The sequence below is a fragment of the Panthera tigris genome, chromosome D1 (assembly GCF_018350195.1).
Source record: "Panthera tigris isolate Pti1 chromosome D1, P.tigris_Pti1_mat1.1, whole genome shotgun sequence".
NCBI classification, from domain to species: Eukaryota; Metazoa; Chordata; class Mammalia; order Carnivora; family Felidae; genus Panthera; species Panthera tigris.
The window spans coordinates 19,815,734-19,831,615 of NC_056669.1; the positions used below are offsets into that span (position 1 = coordinate 19,815,734).

Below are 15,882 nucleotides of genomic sequence, written 5' to 3' on the forward strand. Positions count from 1 at the left end.
TTTCTACACCATAGCTTCATCATGTATAAAATGGAGGCAGTAATATCCACCTCACCAAACTGGCTTCAGGTTTAAGTAAGATAACCTGTAAATTGCACAGCATATAATAGGTACTCCATTAATGTTCGCTTCCTTCTCTTTCCAAATACCCATCCCTTTGGGTTTGTAGAAAATATTTACGTATGTATTTTTGAGGGAGAGAGGGAGCCTACAAGTCGGGGAGGGGCACAGAGAGAGAGAGAGAGGCAGAATTCGAAGCAGCCTCCAGATGCTGAGCTGTCAGCCTGGAACCTGACACGGGGCTCGAACCCATAAACCGCAAGATCAGGACCTGAGCCGAAGTCGAGCATTTAACTGACAGCCACCCAGGCGCCCCTCCATCCATTTGCTGAAGTGGTCCTATGACAAGCTCCCTGACGGGCAAGGGCCATGTTTTCCTATTCTGATGTTCACAGCCCCGAACCCAGTGCCAGAGCTTGCCACGGTACGTGCTTGTTGAAGGAATGTTTCATTGAATGAGCAAACGCGTGAACCGTCAGGTGTTGGGTTTTAGAGAAAGTTCCCGTGGAAGACTGTCACTGTGTTTCCCCTCACCGTGATCCAGAAACAGAGGCCACTGCTGGTGCTGGCATCCATCCGCTCGGGGGGACAAGTGGCCCGGTGGCTGAGCGCACACTTGAGTGCCACGCCTTCCTTTTTTCAGCAGAGGGACCCGGACCAAGTTCCATAATCCCGCTAAGCCTCGCTTTCCCCACCTGCTCAGTGAGGGATACGATGGCACCAGCCTCACAGGGTTGAGTCAGGACCCAGGGAGACCATTTCTATTTACAACGTGTAGTAAAGTGCCTGGTTCCTCGTACACGCTCAGTACCTGTTAGCTAGTACGCCGCTCGTGTGGAGAGGCACAGAACGGTGACAATGACAATGGCTGGGTCTGGTCTGTGTGCTTTCCCCTGACCCACCAGTGTTGAGTCAGAGCCTCTTATGTAGCTTTGAGCTGAAACCATTTCAGAAGCGTTAAAGCCACCCGTGTTTAAGTATGTTTAGCTAACGGGAGGAGAAAAATCCCACTTGCCAATTGCTAGAGCACAGACCCGCCCTGTTCCTTCACCCCCTGAGGTCCTGGTGACCTCCGAGCTCCAGACCAGGAGGAGGAGGCCAGGGTGTCAGTCACAGCTCCATCCTACGCTCCTGTGTGAGCTGAACACATCTTTTCACCTCTCCGTCGTCTCCTTCTCCTCTTCTGTGAACGAAAATAACGGGGCACCGGGTGGCTCAGTCGGTTGAACGTCCGACTCTTGATTTCAGCTCAGGTCATGACCTCACGGTTCGTGGGATCGAGCCCCACGTCGGGCTCTCTGCTGACAGCATGGAGCCTGTTTGGGATTCTCTCTCTCCCTCTCTCAAAAAATAAACTTAAAAAAAAAAAACAAAAACAAAACCAGTGATGATCGGCCTGTTTCTCAGGGCTGTTAGAGGATCCATGAATGATTACATAAAAGTCTTAAAAGCTCCTCTATTACCATGGCGTTGGGGCTACCCACCATTTTTATCAGTAAGTGCCATCCTTTTCCTGGGCACATCCTGCCTTCTGCACGTCTCCAAGCACTTCTGCGCCGGGCTGCCAGCCTGACAGGCGTCTGGGGGCCGCCCATGGCTCTGGATTAACCTCCCGCCTTCCCCAGTGCCCCCCAGGGACACACCCTCTTTTATCCGGTGGACACCTTTGCTTTCAACCAGCTGGACTCTCCTCTGCGGGGACTCAGAGACTCTACACAACAGACACTCCCCCTCCAGGGGTGCCTGATTTCCGTGGTTTTCTATAGAACCTGTAACCTAAAAACAGAACCTTCTGGACTGAACACAAGAGACTTGCCGCCTTAAATGTGAAACCGAGCCAAGCAGCTAGATAGGGCACTAACCCACACTCCATTCACAGGTATGTCTTAGGGGAGGAAACGCGTATGAAAACGTGCAGAAATGGTGACGTTCTGGAGAGGGAGCTGGTCGTAAAAATAGAAATCACGGCCGTGTTTACCGAGCACCTATTGTAGGCAGGGGGCGGGGCCAAGTGTTACTATAACATTCATGATACATTCAGTCTGTCTCTGGGATCGGTGTGTCCCTGGCTGGCTGTGTGTCCTTGAGCAAAACAGAGGCAACTTCTGATCCTGTTTCTTGGGGGAATAACTATGGTTCAACAGGTGCGGTGCGTTGAACTTTTGAAACTTTGATCCCATTCTCTTGGGAAGTACCACAGGCAGAGAAAGAGAGGAGTGGGTCTCTGCAGCCCCACAGGGAGCACCAGCAACTTAGGATCTTAGAGGAAAAGGGGGAACCCTGGCCAGACTCTCCCCAGTGCATGATGATCATTGACCACCCCCCACCCTCCGCCTAGGTCTGCCTTGGATAAGTGAGTGAAAACTGCCCCCCCACTGATGCTCAGAGCCTCTCAGGGACTCCCAACTTCTCTCCTGAGCTGACCTAAAGTCCCCTGCCTCCTGGGTTGTGTCCCCTTCTCCTGTAGACTTCCCGTGACAATAGTTCCACATCACTGGCCGATTTCCCCTCCGCGCCTTTTCTTGTGGCCGTGTCTGGAAAGCTTTCCTTTTGCCCCAAATCCCGTACACTCCTCGAGCCCATGCTAGGTGGTTTGAGGATGTTTTTAGCAGAGAACGAATCCGCGTCTTCCCATGCCCCGTCTTGAAATATTCCCATTAGTGCGGAACTTACACTTATTCTGGGAAAATTGCGAAGATCGTTAGATACCATGGAGAGGTGTATGTGCAGGTGTTATTTTTGAGTGCCCAGTAGATGCCGGATGCCGTGCTGAACTCTTCAGATACAGGATCTGATACCAATATTCATTGCCATTCTGCATTGCGACGTGGGTGCTGTTATCCCCACCTAAGAGACTGGGAAAATTAATCTTCAGGTAATTAACTTGTCCATAGTCCCACAGTTAGTCAGCTCTCAAGAATGAACTATAAAGTTCGTTTTATACCACAAGCATACCACTTGTGTCTCTGTGCAAAAAGTCTTTGATTTTGGGGGGAGGAAAGCTATTGTCTGGATCCTAGGGAGACTTATAACAGAGGCAGAAACCAATGTGTTTTATTATCTCACCACCCATGGTCTAATGGCTGGTTTCCCAATTACAAACTCCAGAGAGGCCAGGGCTTCAGCCCCCTTTACACAAGAACAAAACAAGGCCTCTCCATCTGGACCGCTGGGCCCTGCCACATAAACACATCAGGGAACCTAAGCAGCATTTTCCCTGCTCACCACCCCCTGCGGAGAGCGGCTTAATGGGCTCTTTCTGGGTTGGAAAATAGAGTCTTGTTGATAGAAGAGAAAGAGGGGTGTCACCACAGGTTGGGTTTCTTCAACTGGAAGGCCTCCTTAAGGCTCCCAAACAGCTCAGCATTCCCCCCGCTCCCCTTCTCCGATTAGCCTTATAAAAAAGCCCACAGCACTTTCCTTCCTGTTGGCCAGCCTTTTGGTGGTCGCGTCCCCAGCCCCCTGGCAGGCTTGAGATCCCATCGATTGTTAGATGTACAGCTCTCAAACAGGCCCCAGCAGCTGAAAGCCTAGGCCATTAGCCCCAGCTAACTGAAAGGGTTCACCGCCAGGAGACTGATTCCGAGATTGGGTCTTTATGATCAATATCTCTTTCTCCATTAGGTTCATTTCCTCCAAAGGAAATGGGTAGGACCATTATGGTTTATGTTTATTGACAGGCCTCTCCACTGGCCTTCTCCAGCTTCACAGGGAGGAGGCAGAGACTTCGGAGGTGAGGTTGTTAAACTGAACTGCCCAGCCTCTTGCAAGCCTCTCTTACTGGCCTTTGGTGACAAACAGTAGCAAGGGATTCCTTGGGCCAAAGTGACAGAATACATTATTTTGTTGCGTGGGAAAGAGTGATCGACCCTACCAGGTACAGGAAGGTGGCACGAGTTTGGGCACAGTTGGAAAGAGTCTGAACACACAGAAGAACTTTCTGAGCACAAGGGCCATTACTTTCTATAATCAAGAGACATAGTGGATTCCCCTGAAGATCTGTGAGAACGAGAAAGATTCCTTCAAAGGTGCAACCTCGAAGGAAGTCCAGCCTTGTCTGGCCGTAAGGAAGAATGGACCAGCCAGTTTCTAGATCCTTTGTAACCATAGAATCATGGGTTAGTACTTATGGTGGCTTCTGAGGACCTCATAAGACTTTACAGATGTCACACCTTTCTTTCTCAAACTCCCTGGGTGGGCATTCATCACTTTCTCTTTGAAGATGAAAAACTAAAGCATCAAGTTGGGAAACAACTTCCTTTGGGGAAAAAGCACCTGAGAACCTGTGCCCGCGTCCCAGCTCCTGCAAGGACCCACTGGGGCAACAGCATTTCGCCACTCCTTGATTTTACATCCACCAAGAAGTTTTGGCTGAAATAACCATCTCTGCTTTGGCTTGTGTGGTTCTTAGATGCTCCTCAAATGCTCCCCAACATTCTTTTGCCTTCTGACCATCAGTTAAAGTCGGGACCAAATTTGTATGGGTCTTATTGGCCACTGGTAGCTGAGAGGGTAATTATGTCCGAAAATGAAGTATCGATTAATGGGCAGCGATGGATGAGACGTTCAGGGGATCACTTTGGTTGCTCTGGAAGCATCTCCCATCCTTGGCCCCTAGAGTGTCTGGACTCATGTCTGCCCCATATTCTGCGTCCATCCCGTCCTCACGCCTTTCTGCTCTGCACGTGGGCGATGCCTCATTGCTGAAACAACCCTACCCAACCTAACAGAAGAGAAGGCAGAGCAGGCTGATCATAGTTTGAGGTGGAAGCAAACCTTCACCAGAGGAGAAAGTCGGAATCCGAGAGGAAGTGGGTATTAAGCAAAAGCCCAAGAAACAAGTCATTTCTGATGCATAGAGAAAAGATAATAAGGTAGGGAGAACTTCTCCTTTAGAGATTAGTAGGGGTTTTGTGGGGTTTTTTTTTTTTTTTCGTTTTTTGATTTTTTTTTTTTTTTTAATCCTAAAAGCTTTCTTCATGTCTAGACTTGCTCCTTCAGAGAATAGGTTTGGTTTTAGTCACTTTTATGTGGAGGATAAGAGGGAGGACTGTGCTGATTGAGCAGAGGTAAATGCACAGGCAGACAGGTGCTAATATTCTCAACATCTCCACCTCCCTCTTCTACCAAGAAACCCCATTCTGGTAGGCAGGAGCAGGTAGGCACCCAGGAGGCAGAAGCAGGTGTCCACGACCATTCCCAACCAGAGGGGTAGGGGCCACTTCAGCCTGGGTTTCCAGAGAAGAGGAAGCTTGGGGGCAGTTAGCAGAAATGCTTCCCAGGGCTCTAGGCTCAGGGCGTCAACTGTTCAGTATACTTCTTTCACTGATTCAGAGCTTAGCCACAGCCTGTGGGAGCAGCCCCTGGATTGGGACAACCACAGAAATGACCGGACAGCTGACCTATCAGGTGAGAGCTCCCCAGGTCCAGAGAGGAGGCTTCTTGACAATATAGCTTTCACCGTTTTTCATGAGGGTTTAAAGTCTGTGAAGCTCTCGGTGCAAGGAAGGCCTCCAATCATTATTGACTGTGTTGACTCTTTTCCTCCTGCTGGAGCAGCCTGTGGGTGCAGAGTCACCTGCTTGCCTCTATTCTCAGGATAGCTGTCCGCCTCAGGCAAGTCGTTAAGCCGCCTCCAATTCTCTGATGAAGAAGGTCCGAAGAAGGTCCGCATTAAGCTGGCAATTCTCCACCCAGCACACTAAAAGCCTCTGATATTTCTCCCTAAAACCACACTACAAAACAATGTCCGTTTTTCTAATACACCCTAAAAGAATCCCTCAACGTTGTTTAGTGGAACCAGTGGCCCCTTGATAGGGCTGGACTTTCCAACCAGGAAAAACAGAAGTTGGGTTCCCTCTAAGTTTGCTCGCTCCCCAGTCTAGCACAGATCATTAAGCTAATTCTGAGGAAAGAGAATAAGGTATCTGGTTAATTAGGTCATCCTTTAATTGAATTCAAAGTATTAGATGTGGAAAATGTAACAACTGGTATCCTGGAGGTTGACAACATTTTTTTTTTTAATTCTACAGTGAGCATTAAATATTGCTAATATTTGAGATTATCTTAGCTACATGAAGGAATGATAGAATTTTCGTCGCATGGGGAGTTTCATCTACTTGCAGGATTACAGGCTTGGCCTCCTGTCTTCTCTTTTCCTACATAACGAAGTTTTCAGTCACAGGGAACCAAAGCAAGAGCGTACACGATCTGGAGGCCGCAAGATGTGCTGACCAGCAATCCAAAGCCAAGGACAGAACAACTTCAAGTAATTGGAAAGCTCGGCTTGATTGGATCAAGCTCTTACTACTTTGAGGGAATGTCCTTCCTTTTCTAGTAGTATGTGTGTTGCTTCTCGTGTTTTAAAAGATTCCGGTGTCAGATATTTGAGTTTTGTCAGGTGCAGAAAAATAGGGGAAGAACTCTTCTGAGGGCACGTAAAAGATGAATGACCCTGGAGAACCTGGGAGTCTGAGCCAACCTGTCTACCTGAGCCAGGGATGCCTTGACTGTTTATTGATCCCAGTATTGAGTGATTTGGGAGCTGACGGTACTCCGTAGGGAATCGGAACTCACCGGGTAGCCTAAAAGAAGTGTCTGGCTTACGAACAGAAAGAGATATGGAATCACAGGCTGACAGAAGCAGCTTTATGAATGTGGTTCCCACAACGAGACCTGGTGTCTGGTGAGGATTCTTGGTCTAGCTGTCCTCATGGAACGTAACAGAAATTGTTCGCGCTCACCATGCGCAGACTTATCTGTACTATACTGCCTAGGGTCGCTTGGCCTACAATTGAAGAACGCCAGCCCCAGAAACTCCCTTTCCTCTTCTCTGTATGCCCAGCGCCCGACATATGGCTGGTGTTCGGCCGAGGGTGGCCGCAGAGGAAACCAGCCTGGGTGACCCTTAAACAGGACATTCCAGTCCAGCTCAAAACCTGTGGTTCTGAGAGGGAGCAGGAATCATGCTGCACTGGGACACGGGGCCGGCCTGAATCCACACAGGCAGGCCTGAACCCAACCACAGGACCCAGAGGCGATGGTCTCCCAAAAGGACCCGGACCAAACTCTATTAGAGTGTAGCTTTCTGAGCTAAACTTTTGGTTTGGGTTTTGGTTTTCGCTTGGTTTCCTGGTAAGAGTTCCTGGGGAGGAAGCGAAGGCGAGAGGAAAGAAAGGAAGGGAGGAAGACGCAGAGGGAAGAATGCCACTTTGTCTTAGGCAAACCAGAAAGGAATATTTCCTTTCCAAGCCCTTTTAAGACTTGAGGGCCTCTCTGTGAGCGTGGTGGTGGGGTCGAGCGGTGGCCCTGGGGCCAGACCAACCTGGAACCTAAAATTCAGGAGAGCTGAGGGCAGACAGTGGGAGGGATCCCAGGGAGAGCGAAGCAAGGCCATCAGTGGGGGCTGCTGGTTCCTCCCGTGTGGGCTGATGTCCTCACAGACGCTTGCCTGATCTGTCCGTGAGCCATTGCTTTGATCTGATTGGTGCTGTTCTTTCAAACCACCATGAGTAGGACATCAGAGTTTGCGTTGGTTGTTTTGTTTGCATGTGGTTGGTTTTTGGGGTTTTCTTCCCCCCACCTTCTGCTACGAATGAACCCTAGACATAATGGGCAAGGTTAGGACCGGGATCAGAGGTGAAATTTGTGTTCTCACATAACAGAGCTGCAACATTTCCCGTGTCCCGCCAAGTCCAACCACAAAGATCCCATCTGAATAATCGGCTGCTATAATCCAATGGCTAGACCACTCGCCTTTGAGTCTAAAGGGATACTCCGCCTTGATCTGCTCAGGGTCTCCGACAGCCTGCCAACTTCTGAGTCACTCTGAGCGGAGCAGCTGTGCAGGCTCAGCCTGGTGTTTGGGGTCCACCCCGCACACCCCGCTGTTCTTGGCACTGGCCCCATCGATGGGCCGTGGAGGTGGGAGCTCTATAGCAACAGTCTTCGTACAGCAGGGCGGAGCGGGGAGATGTGCTGTGCCGCTGCCCATGTTCCGTCTGTTCTGTGGGCAGAGTTCTGGGAACACACTCAACCCAAACCATTGTCAGCCTGCTAGTGCGTGAAGGAGCAGCAGAGCCCTGCCTGTGGCTTGTGACCCTAGGGAAGTGGTGGTTTTACTCCCGCTGCCCAGAGAATCCCATTCCTCTGTTTCAGATCGGTAATGGCTTTCTAGAAACTTTCTCTACCCCCGCCCCCCCACCACCAACAACAAAAAAAAACAGAGCACCTCACTTTCACAACACCTTCCTTCCTTCCAGAAAGTTTTTGTTTTTAATGTTTATTTATTTTTGAGAGACAGAGAGACAGTGCAAGCAAGCGAGGGCCAGAGAGAGAGAGAGGGAGACACAGAATCGGAAGCAGGCTCCAGGCTCTGAGCCGTCAGCACAGACACGCGGCTCGAACTCATGAACAGCAAGATCGTGACCTGAGCCGAAGTCAGATGCTTAACCGACTGAGCCACCCAGGTGCCCCCCAGAAAGTTCTTTCTGGTGTCTAACGTGAGCCCTTTGTGCTCTAGCCAAAGCTTATTATTTTTTTTTTTAATTTTTTTTTTAACGTTTATTTATTTTTGAGACAGAGAGAGACAGAGTATGAACGGGGGAGGGTCAGAGAGAGGGAGACACAGAACTGGAAGCAGGCTCCAGGCTCCGAGCCATCAGCCCAGAGCCTGACGCGGGGCTCGAACTCACGGACCGCGAGATCGTGACCTGAGCCGAAGTCGGCCGCTCAACCAACTGAGCCACCCAGGCGCCCCAAAGCTTATTTTACTTTGGCCCTTGCTAGAGAAGGTACATCAGATACAAGAACCTTCCATAAAATTGAAGATTTCTCAAACCTGTCTTCTTCAGAAAGAAGAATTTGGGTTTTCTTAACCTTTCATCAGAGCCTTGTCACCCAAACCTTTCATTATCTTTCTCAATTATATCTTTGAGCCCTCTCCAAAACCTGTCTTTTGAGTTATGGGGACCGTAACTTAATTAGATCTCTCATTTCCAGATGATACTCCTGGTGCTTAAGGAAAAATGAATTAAATTTCAGTCAGATATATTTCACTGGGGGAAGGGCCTGTAAAAAAGAAAGAGAAAGAAAGAAAGAAAAGAAAGAAAGAAAGAAAGAAAGAAAGAAAGAAAGAAAGAAAGAAAGAAAGAAATTAATTGGATCCTTTATATAAATAGGACATTGTATCACAAATGAGTTTTTCTTTCCCCGGTTTTTTGAAACAATGGGTCTTTTTTTGGTGAATGTAATTCCTCAGAGATTCTAACCTAAAAGACCATGATTTGCATTCTTTCGTGGGTATGTGGGTTCTGCATCCAAAAAAAAAAGCATACGATGTGTGCCTCTAATAAGTGGGCAACATGGCAGCAATTAAGCACCTTAAGGTCTGGGGCGAGTGTGTGGGGGGGAGGGGGGGGGGTCCCTGTGTTTCCAGCCTTTTCTGTACCAGCTTTTGTTCTGAGGGGTTCAGAGGGGTCTGTCTGGCTTGCTTCTGTAATGCTGTTCTACTTAGCTGTGTAGATGTCTTAATCCCGATCATATGGTGTTTATGCTCAGACTTTCATACGGGAGAAGGTATTTAATTGATCTTTGGGCTGTGGAACCGAGCCACAGAGCCAATGGTAGGGACAGGCTGCTTTGAGCCCTCACCTGAGATCCCCCGGGGTAAAGTGAAGAAGTTGGGCTCACTCACAGATGACCTGAAGGTCCTTCTAGGCTGACCCCTGTGAAAAAGAACCCTCTTCCAAAGAACCTGGATCTGTAGACTACAAGGGATGGGAACGGCCATTTATTGATCAACTCCGTGGGGTCAGATGAGAGTTCAAGGCCCCTCAGGTACACACCTATGGAGCAGATATGGCTAAGTGGCTGCCACCACAACCTCCCCACCCACCCACCCCTGCCCAGAGGAGTCTACACTATTTGGATCCCACTCAAAATGTCACTTCCTCAGTGAAGCCTTCCCTGACCCCTTGACCAGCCCAAGTTCGGTGTTCCCGTCCTATGTTCTTATGGCTCCCCATGCTTTCCCTTCATTGATTGCACTCGCCACCAATGTAATTATCTGTACAATCAAGGTTTTCATGCCCGCTCCACCCAAATCTCCATGAGGGTGGGGACCGTAGAAGTCTTGTTTGTCACCGTATTCCTGGAGCTTAGCACAGTGCTGACAAAATAGTTGCGCTTCAGGAAGTATTTCTCGAGCAAACAGAAGCATGAATGCAGAACGAATGGATGCACGGCAAAGCTGGTGACAAGCCAGAACTGGCTGGCTCTCAGAGACCTGAGATTTGAGACACTCTTACTCGCGTGCTTGTGCCCAAGGGCCTCACCGCTGTCACCTTCCTGTGACACCGCCCCGTCCAGTAATAGAGTTTTGACTCCAGCAGGGGGAGTGATGGAGGCAGGGCTCCGGGCCACACTCTTAACCTGTCTTTTGTCCCCAGAGGCGTCTAAAAGAGCGGGGAGATTATAGATCTAGCCTGAGGCTGGGGGTGGTGGCTGGAGATGGGTGGGAGGGGTCACTGAACCGGACCAAAGCAAACATCCTTGTGGGCATCAGCTTCTAACACGCTTTGCCAACGGGCTGCAAACACAAAACTGCTCGGCCGGGGATCTGGGTCAATGAGAGTGGGTGAAAAGGAAGGAGGACGGACCAAGACAGGCAACCTTTAGGGAAGCAAAAATAAAATTCTAATGTGGAAACTGCTGAAAATAGACTGCATGGCTGTCGGGCTGCATGCAAATCCAGTGCTAATTACATGGAAATTAATTACAAGTCCTAATTTCCATATGCCTCGCTAGGACCCTTGGGGGGAGGGGGCGTCCTTGCTGCAGGTGTCTGGTCTCACCCCCACCCCCACACGCCATTGAGGAGGCTCTGATGTCGTCTCCTTCACACTCTCGCCACAGCAGTGAGAAAAGCTGATAGGAGGCTAAAAATACTAACAATAGAAATTTGATTTCTTCTTCCAGACAAAAAGCCTTGGCATCCACAGGAGGGAGAAGTGTTCAGGCAGCATGTGACTGGTTGGTATGAAATAAATAAATAGAGAAAATAGCATATAATTAACTCTAAGTGTACGTGGTTGAGCAGGGATGTGCAGCCTTTCTCTAATGGACTGGGCGGGGGGTGGGGGACAAAAGACCGTGTGACAAGCCATGTGACATGTGACAGGGTTATCAAGCTCATGGCCTCCTGGGTCTTGGTTCCAGGGTGTGCTTCTCCTTAAAGCTGTTTAAAGAAATTCAAAGCATTTCCAAGATACAGCCCCTAACACGGTATCTGTCCCCTGACTTCACTCAAAGATACACCTTAGGTGCGTGGGTGCTGGGTGAATCGATTTCAACAAAACAAAACAAAACAAAACAAAACAAAACAAAAACACCTTGCGGGACATCACTGCCCGGGGCAGATCCCTACGCTCCTGTCTGGAGGCATGTGGGTTTAATCGTAGGGATGGATTTTTTTTTTTTAATGTTTGAGAGAGAGAGAGAGAGACAGAGCATGAGTGGGGGAGGGGCAGAGAGAGAGGGAGGCACAGAATCCGAAGCAGGCTCCAGGCTCTGAGCTGTCAGCACAGGGCCCAATTCAGGGCTTGAACTCATGAGCTGTGAGATCATGACCTGAGCCAAAGTCGGAGGCTTAACCGACTGAGCCACCCAGGTGCCCCAGGATGGATTTTTAAAGCACAAAAACGAAAACAGTGCCTGGGGTATGGAGCCTTTGGAGGGCGGATCTGTCCCTTTCGGGTCTTCCTTCCCTTCCACTGTTCTCAAGCGGGTCCTGCTTGGCTCCCTTCTCTCTGGCAGGTTGTTCTCGCACGTCGGCGACCCCTTCCTGGATGACCCCCTGCCCCGGGAGTACGTCCTCTACCTCCGACCCACCGGCCCCTTAGCACAGAAGCTCTCCGACTTTTGGCAACAGTCGAAGCAGATCTGCGGGAAGAACAAAGCCCACAACATCTTCCCCCACATCACCCTCTGCCAGTTCTTCATGGTGAGCCGCAGACCCTGCCCCGGCCCCCCAGCCCCTCAGCCCCTGCCCGGGGAGCCCGGCTGCCACACCCCAGCCAGCGCCTTGAGACCTGGAGTCAGAGTCAGCAGCCTCGGGGAGCTGGCCGAAAGAGTCACGGGCTCCTGGGCTTGAATGGACCGTTAAGGAATGAGTACGGTCCCATCTGCCAGGGCCCAGGAGCACCCCGGGTCGGATGCACCAGCATGATGATTGCTGTTCCTCAGGACTCTAGGGACAAGCCTGACCCACTGAGTCAGGACCTGGACGGGCGGCCCCAACACTGAAACTAAAGCATTTCCACCCTGGTCCACGGGTAAGAGTAGAAATTAGGGAGCTAGGAACAAGAAATGTGCTCTACAGACACGGGAGGGGACTTTAGCCTCATAGACCCTCTGGCCACGAGTTTTGTCTCACCAGATCTTTCTAGAGACAGCAAAGATACCTGTGACCCGCCATAGTTACCTAATCTCCATAATCCTAGCTATCACAGAGCTTACTTAATGACTAAATTAAATCCCTCTCCGTGTAATAAATATAAATACTTTTCATCTACTTTAGTTCCCTGTGGAGATAGAGCAGAATTGGCTTATCCAGGTGTATTCGAGATGAGGCAGAATGGTAGCACTTTTAGACATTTTCAAAAAGTATTTTGAAGTATTTTTTTTCCAGCTTGTCTCTGCCTCTTTAAGACAAACAAAACAAAACCAAACCGTGTTCCTCACACCTTCTTTCTTCCCGTTCCCTCTGAGAATTATAATGATTATCACTTCCTCCCAGTCATTCCAGGATCTTTCTCAAAAGCATTCCGAACGTTAGAGACACTCATTTTCCCCCAGTGCTCCAAGAGGGTGGGGAGATGATATCACAGCTCTCTGAGCTAGCGTGAGACTGGCAGCCGGGTCAACTTCCGATCATCCGAGGAGAACAGAAAAGTCACAGATGATGTGAGAGCAGGGGAAAGCACATCCTTTACCCTGAGATGCCGTTTGCTCCGGGCCCATTCCCCTATTCTCCCTTCCCGCTGGACCAGGCTGCGCCCAGGGGCACAGCAGGGCAGGGCGGGAGGCAAGCGTTGGTCCCATGGCCCCAGCTGAGTTTACCGGTTAGACGGCCCACGTCCGGATAACTGGGAGCCTGCAGTTCTCCTCTGTCCTCACAGACAGAAGCGAGGGTTTAGGGATGGCGTCCTCGGCCTCCAGCCCCGGGGCAGAGGATGCCAAATGTTCAGTAGCGGTAGCCCTCCACCCCCCTCTGAGTGGAGCGTTTTGTTTTCCCCTGCCAGTGTGAGGACAGCAAGGTGGACGCCCTGGGGGAAGCCCTGCAGACCACGGTCAGTCGCTGGAAATGCAAGTTCTCGGCCCCGCTGCCCCTGGAGCTCTATACCTCCTCCAACTTCATTGGCCTCTTCGTGAAGGAAGACAGCGCGGAGGTCCTCAAGAAGTTTGCCGCGGACTTTGCCGCGGAGGCTGCGTCCAAAACCGGTGAGCTGACAGCTGCCAGGCCAGGCGTGGGTCCCGTTCATCAAAAACGGGGAAGGAAAGGGATCGGAAGTTATGGACGGCGGGGCTGGGGCCGGCAGGTGGAGGGCCCTGCAGGGATGCGCGGAGCAGGACGAGGAGCACAGCCCTTTCCTGCAGCACCTGTGGGCTCCCTCTTAAAAATAGCGAACTACTGTTCTGCTAAGCCTCCTGGGAGAATGTCCAACGTCGACCCTCAACAGCCAAGTTGAAGGCTCACAACTCACTGTTTCACACTGAAGCCGTAAGTGCGTCCTCTGCAGCACCGCTCTCTCTCTCCAGTTCAGAGTTAACGAACCTTCCTTCCCTGCCAGCCTCCCTGCCATGAAGGCCTCTGTCGGGGTCTCACGGCTCACTCCGTGAGGGCCCAGGGCTGTGCTCGGCGGGGTAGCACAGCACAGAGAATAGAGTGGAACCACTTAGATAATAGATCCACCGGGCCCACGTCCCGCAACTCCCCGAAACCCATTAGAGGGGTCCCGAAGCTTCAACAGTCTGTCCAGAAATGTCACCCCTTCAAGATGTTTCTTGCTCTTTCCACGGCAGGCCTTAGTTCAAGCCAGCTGAGATTTCCCACCAAAGGAATTAGCTTAAAAGATGCTCAGGATATGTGTTGACTTAGAGGCAGGAAGCACGGAGAGGGGACAAGTGGGAGAAGTTGCCAGAGCTTTCCGGTCTGCCTACAGGTACAGACGAGCTCACTTAGGTCAAGGTGAGCCTTACCTGCAGTGGGACAAGACAGACAGTGGGGTCGAGGGGGGAAGAGTCGGCAGGGGGCAGTTTCTGCTGGCTCCCTTGAGAAATCGCCATCAGTGGGTATTTCTTAGGGACCGCGATGCATTCATCCGTGAAGAAAGCAACGTAACAAGTGGTTTCTCCAGGCCCGAGATACAGGTTCAAGTACCTGTGCTCACAGAGAGCTCTGAGAAGAGAAAGGCCATCATAGGATGCAGTGGCTCCCCCTTCGCAAAAAAGGAAATGCATGCTGGGCTGGGCGATGTGGATCCCTACAGTGGAGAAAGGGCCCTGCAGGCAGGAAGGAACAAAGTGTGTGCAGAGGCTTGTGTGGAGCCCCCTCTCCCCGCCCCCAGCAGAGCAGAGCTGGGCGTGAGCGGTACAGCTGAATCTGAGCATCGCACGCAAACTGGAGGAGGCCCAGAGTTGGCCAGCACCCCCCGCACCCCACCCCTTTCAAGGAGGGATGGAGACGGGAGAGACCTGAGGAAAACCCCTGCTTTGCCCCTTGGTCTCCAAACCTCTGACCTATAACTCACCTGCCATTTTGCTTAGTGTTCTTTACCAGAAAAGCCCCCGTTAGGGCTCAGGATTCTAGAAAGAGTGTAGCGAAGGCTCAGCGTCACCGAGCAGGATTGCAGGGAGGTCTCCCCTCTCAGAGGAGCTCTGACCCTTAAGATACCTCTTCTACTTAGGGAGGGGGGGGGCTCCTTAGAGCCCCTCCCCAGGCACCCCTTCTTCCCCCGGGACTAGGCTCTGCTTTCTAACTTCGCTGGGGCCTGCCATTTCATGGCTTAATATTTCAGAGAAATGACATAATAGAGAGGCAAATTGTTTCCTGTTCCTGTCCCTCCACTTCAGGAAAATGACTCTTTTTCATCCCACAGTAGCTATTACCAAAACCACTAAAACTCCCACAAGACCCAAAACTGGTGGTGTGGCCACAAAACTCAAATCCTTCACAAATGTGTAAAGCGGGTCTCAGTCAGGGCTGTGCCAGACTCTTAAGGCGCATAATGAGTGAGAGGCTGCGAGGCCCTTGCTTGCTTTCCTTGTAGGCAAGGGGAGGGCCAGCTCTTCTCCAGTATCTGTGGCCACTCTTTCTAAGAACTTGGCAGCTCGTTCTCTGCCCCTGTGCGGCCCCCTGGTGGTGACCAGGAGAACTGGGTGGCGCTGCCCTGGGTAGCTGGTCCAGCTTCTTGCCTCCTTATGTGGATGGCTGGCCATCCCGTCTTGGCCCTAGAACCTATGCCTTGATATTCTAGACTTTTCTGCAGACCCAGAGTCCATCAGCAAGTAGATTTCTTGTCCTCCTCCGTCCTGGGTGGCTTAAGGAGATTCATCATGCGTGTATGTTCGGCCATTGACCGAATACTAAAAGCCTATATCACGTGCTGAGCACTGGGGATTCATTGCAAACAGGACACAGAAAACCTTGCCTCATGGGGCTTACACCAAAAAAAAAAATACGATGTAGTGTAACAGAAAAATATACAACTGCTACATCTGTCTCCTTGGGACATGAACAAGCCCCTTAATTCCCTACCTTCG

The 15,882-nt window shown here is 50.7% G+C and overlaps 1 protein-coding gene across 4 annotated transcripts in view; it reads left to right on the top strand.

Annotated features, from left to right (window-relative positions):
• UBASH3B (ubiquitin associated and SH3 domain containing B) overlaps positions 1–15,882 on the top strand; it is a 145,592-nt gene that overhangs the window by 92,269 nt on the left and 37,441 nt on the right. For 3 of the 4 annotated variants that reach the window (XM_042958066.1, XM_042958068.1, XM_042958065.1), the window contains exons 2-4: positions 11,038–11,091; positions 11,875–12,061; positions 13,362–13,560. In XM_042958066.1, coding sequence (XP_042814000.1) covers positions 11,038–11,091; positions 11,875–12,061; positions 13,362–13,560 — 440 coding nt within the window. Of the gene's footprint in view, positions 1–11,037; positions 11,096–11,874; positions 12,062–13,361; positions 13,561–15,882 lie in introns of all 4 variants that reach the window. The other variant, XM_042958067.1, reaches the window with a different exon arrangement.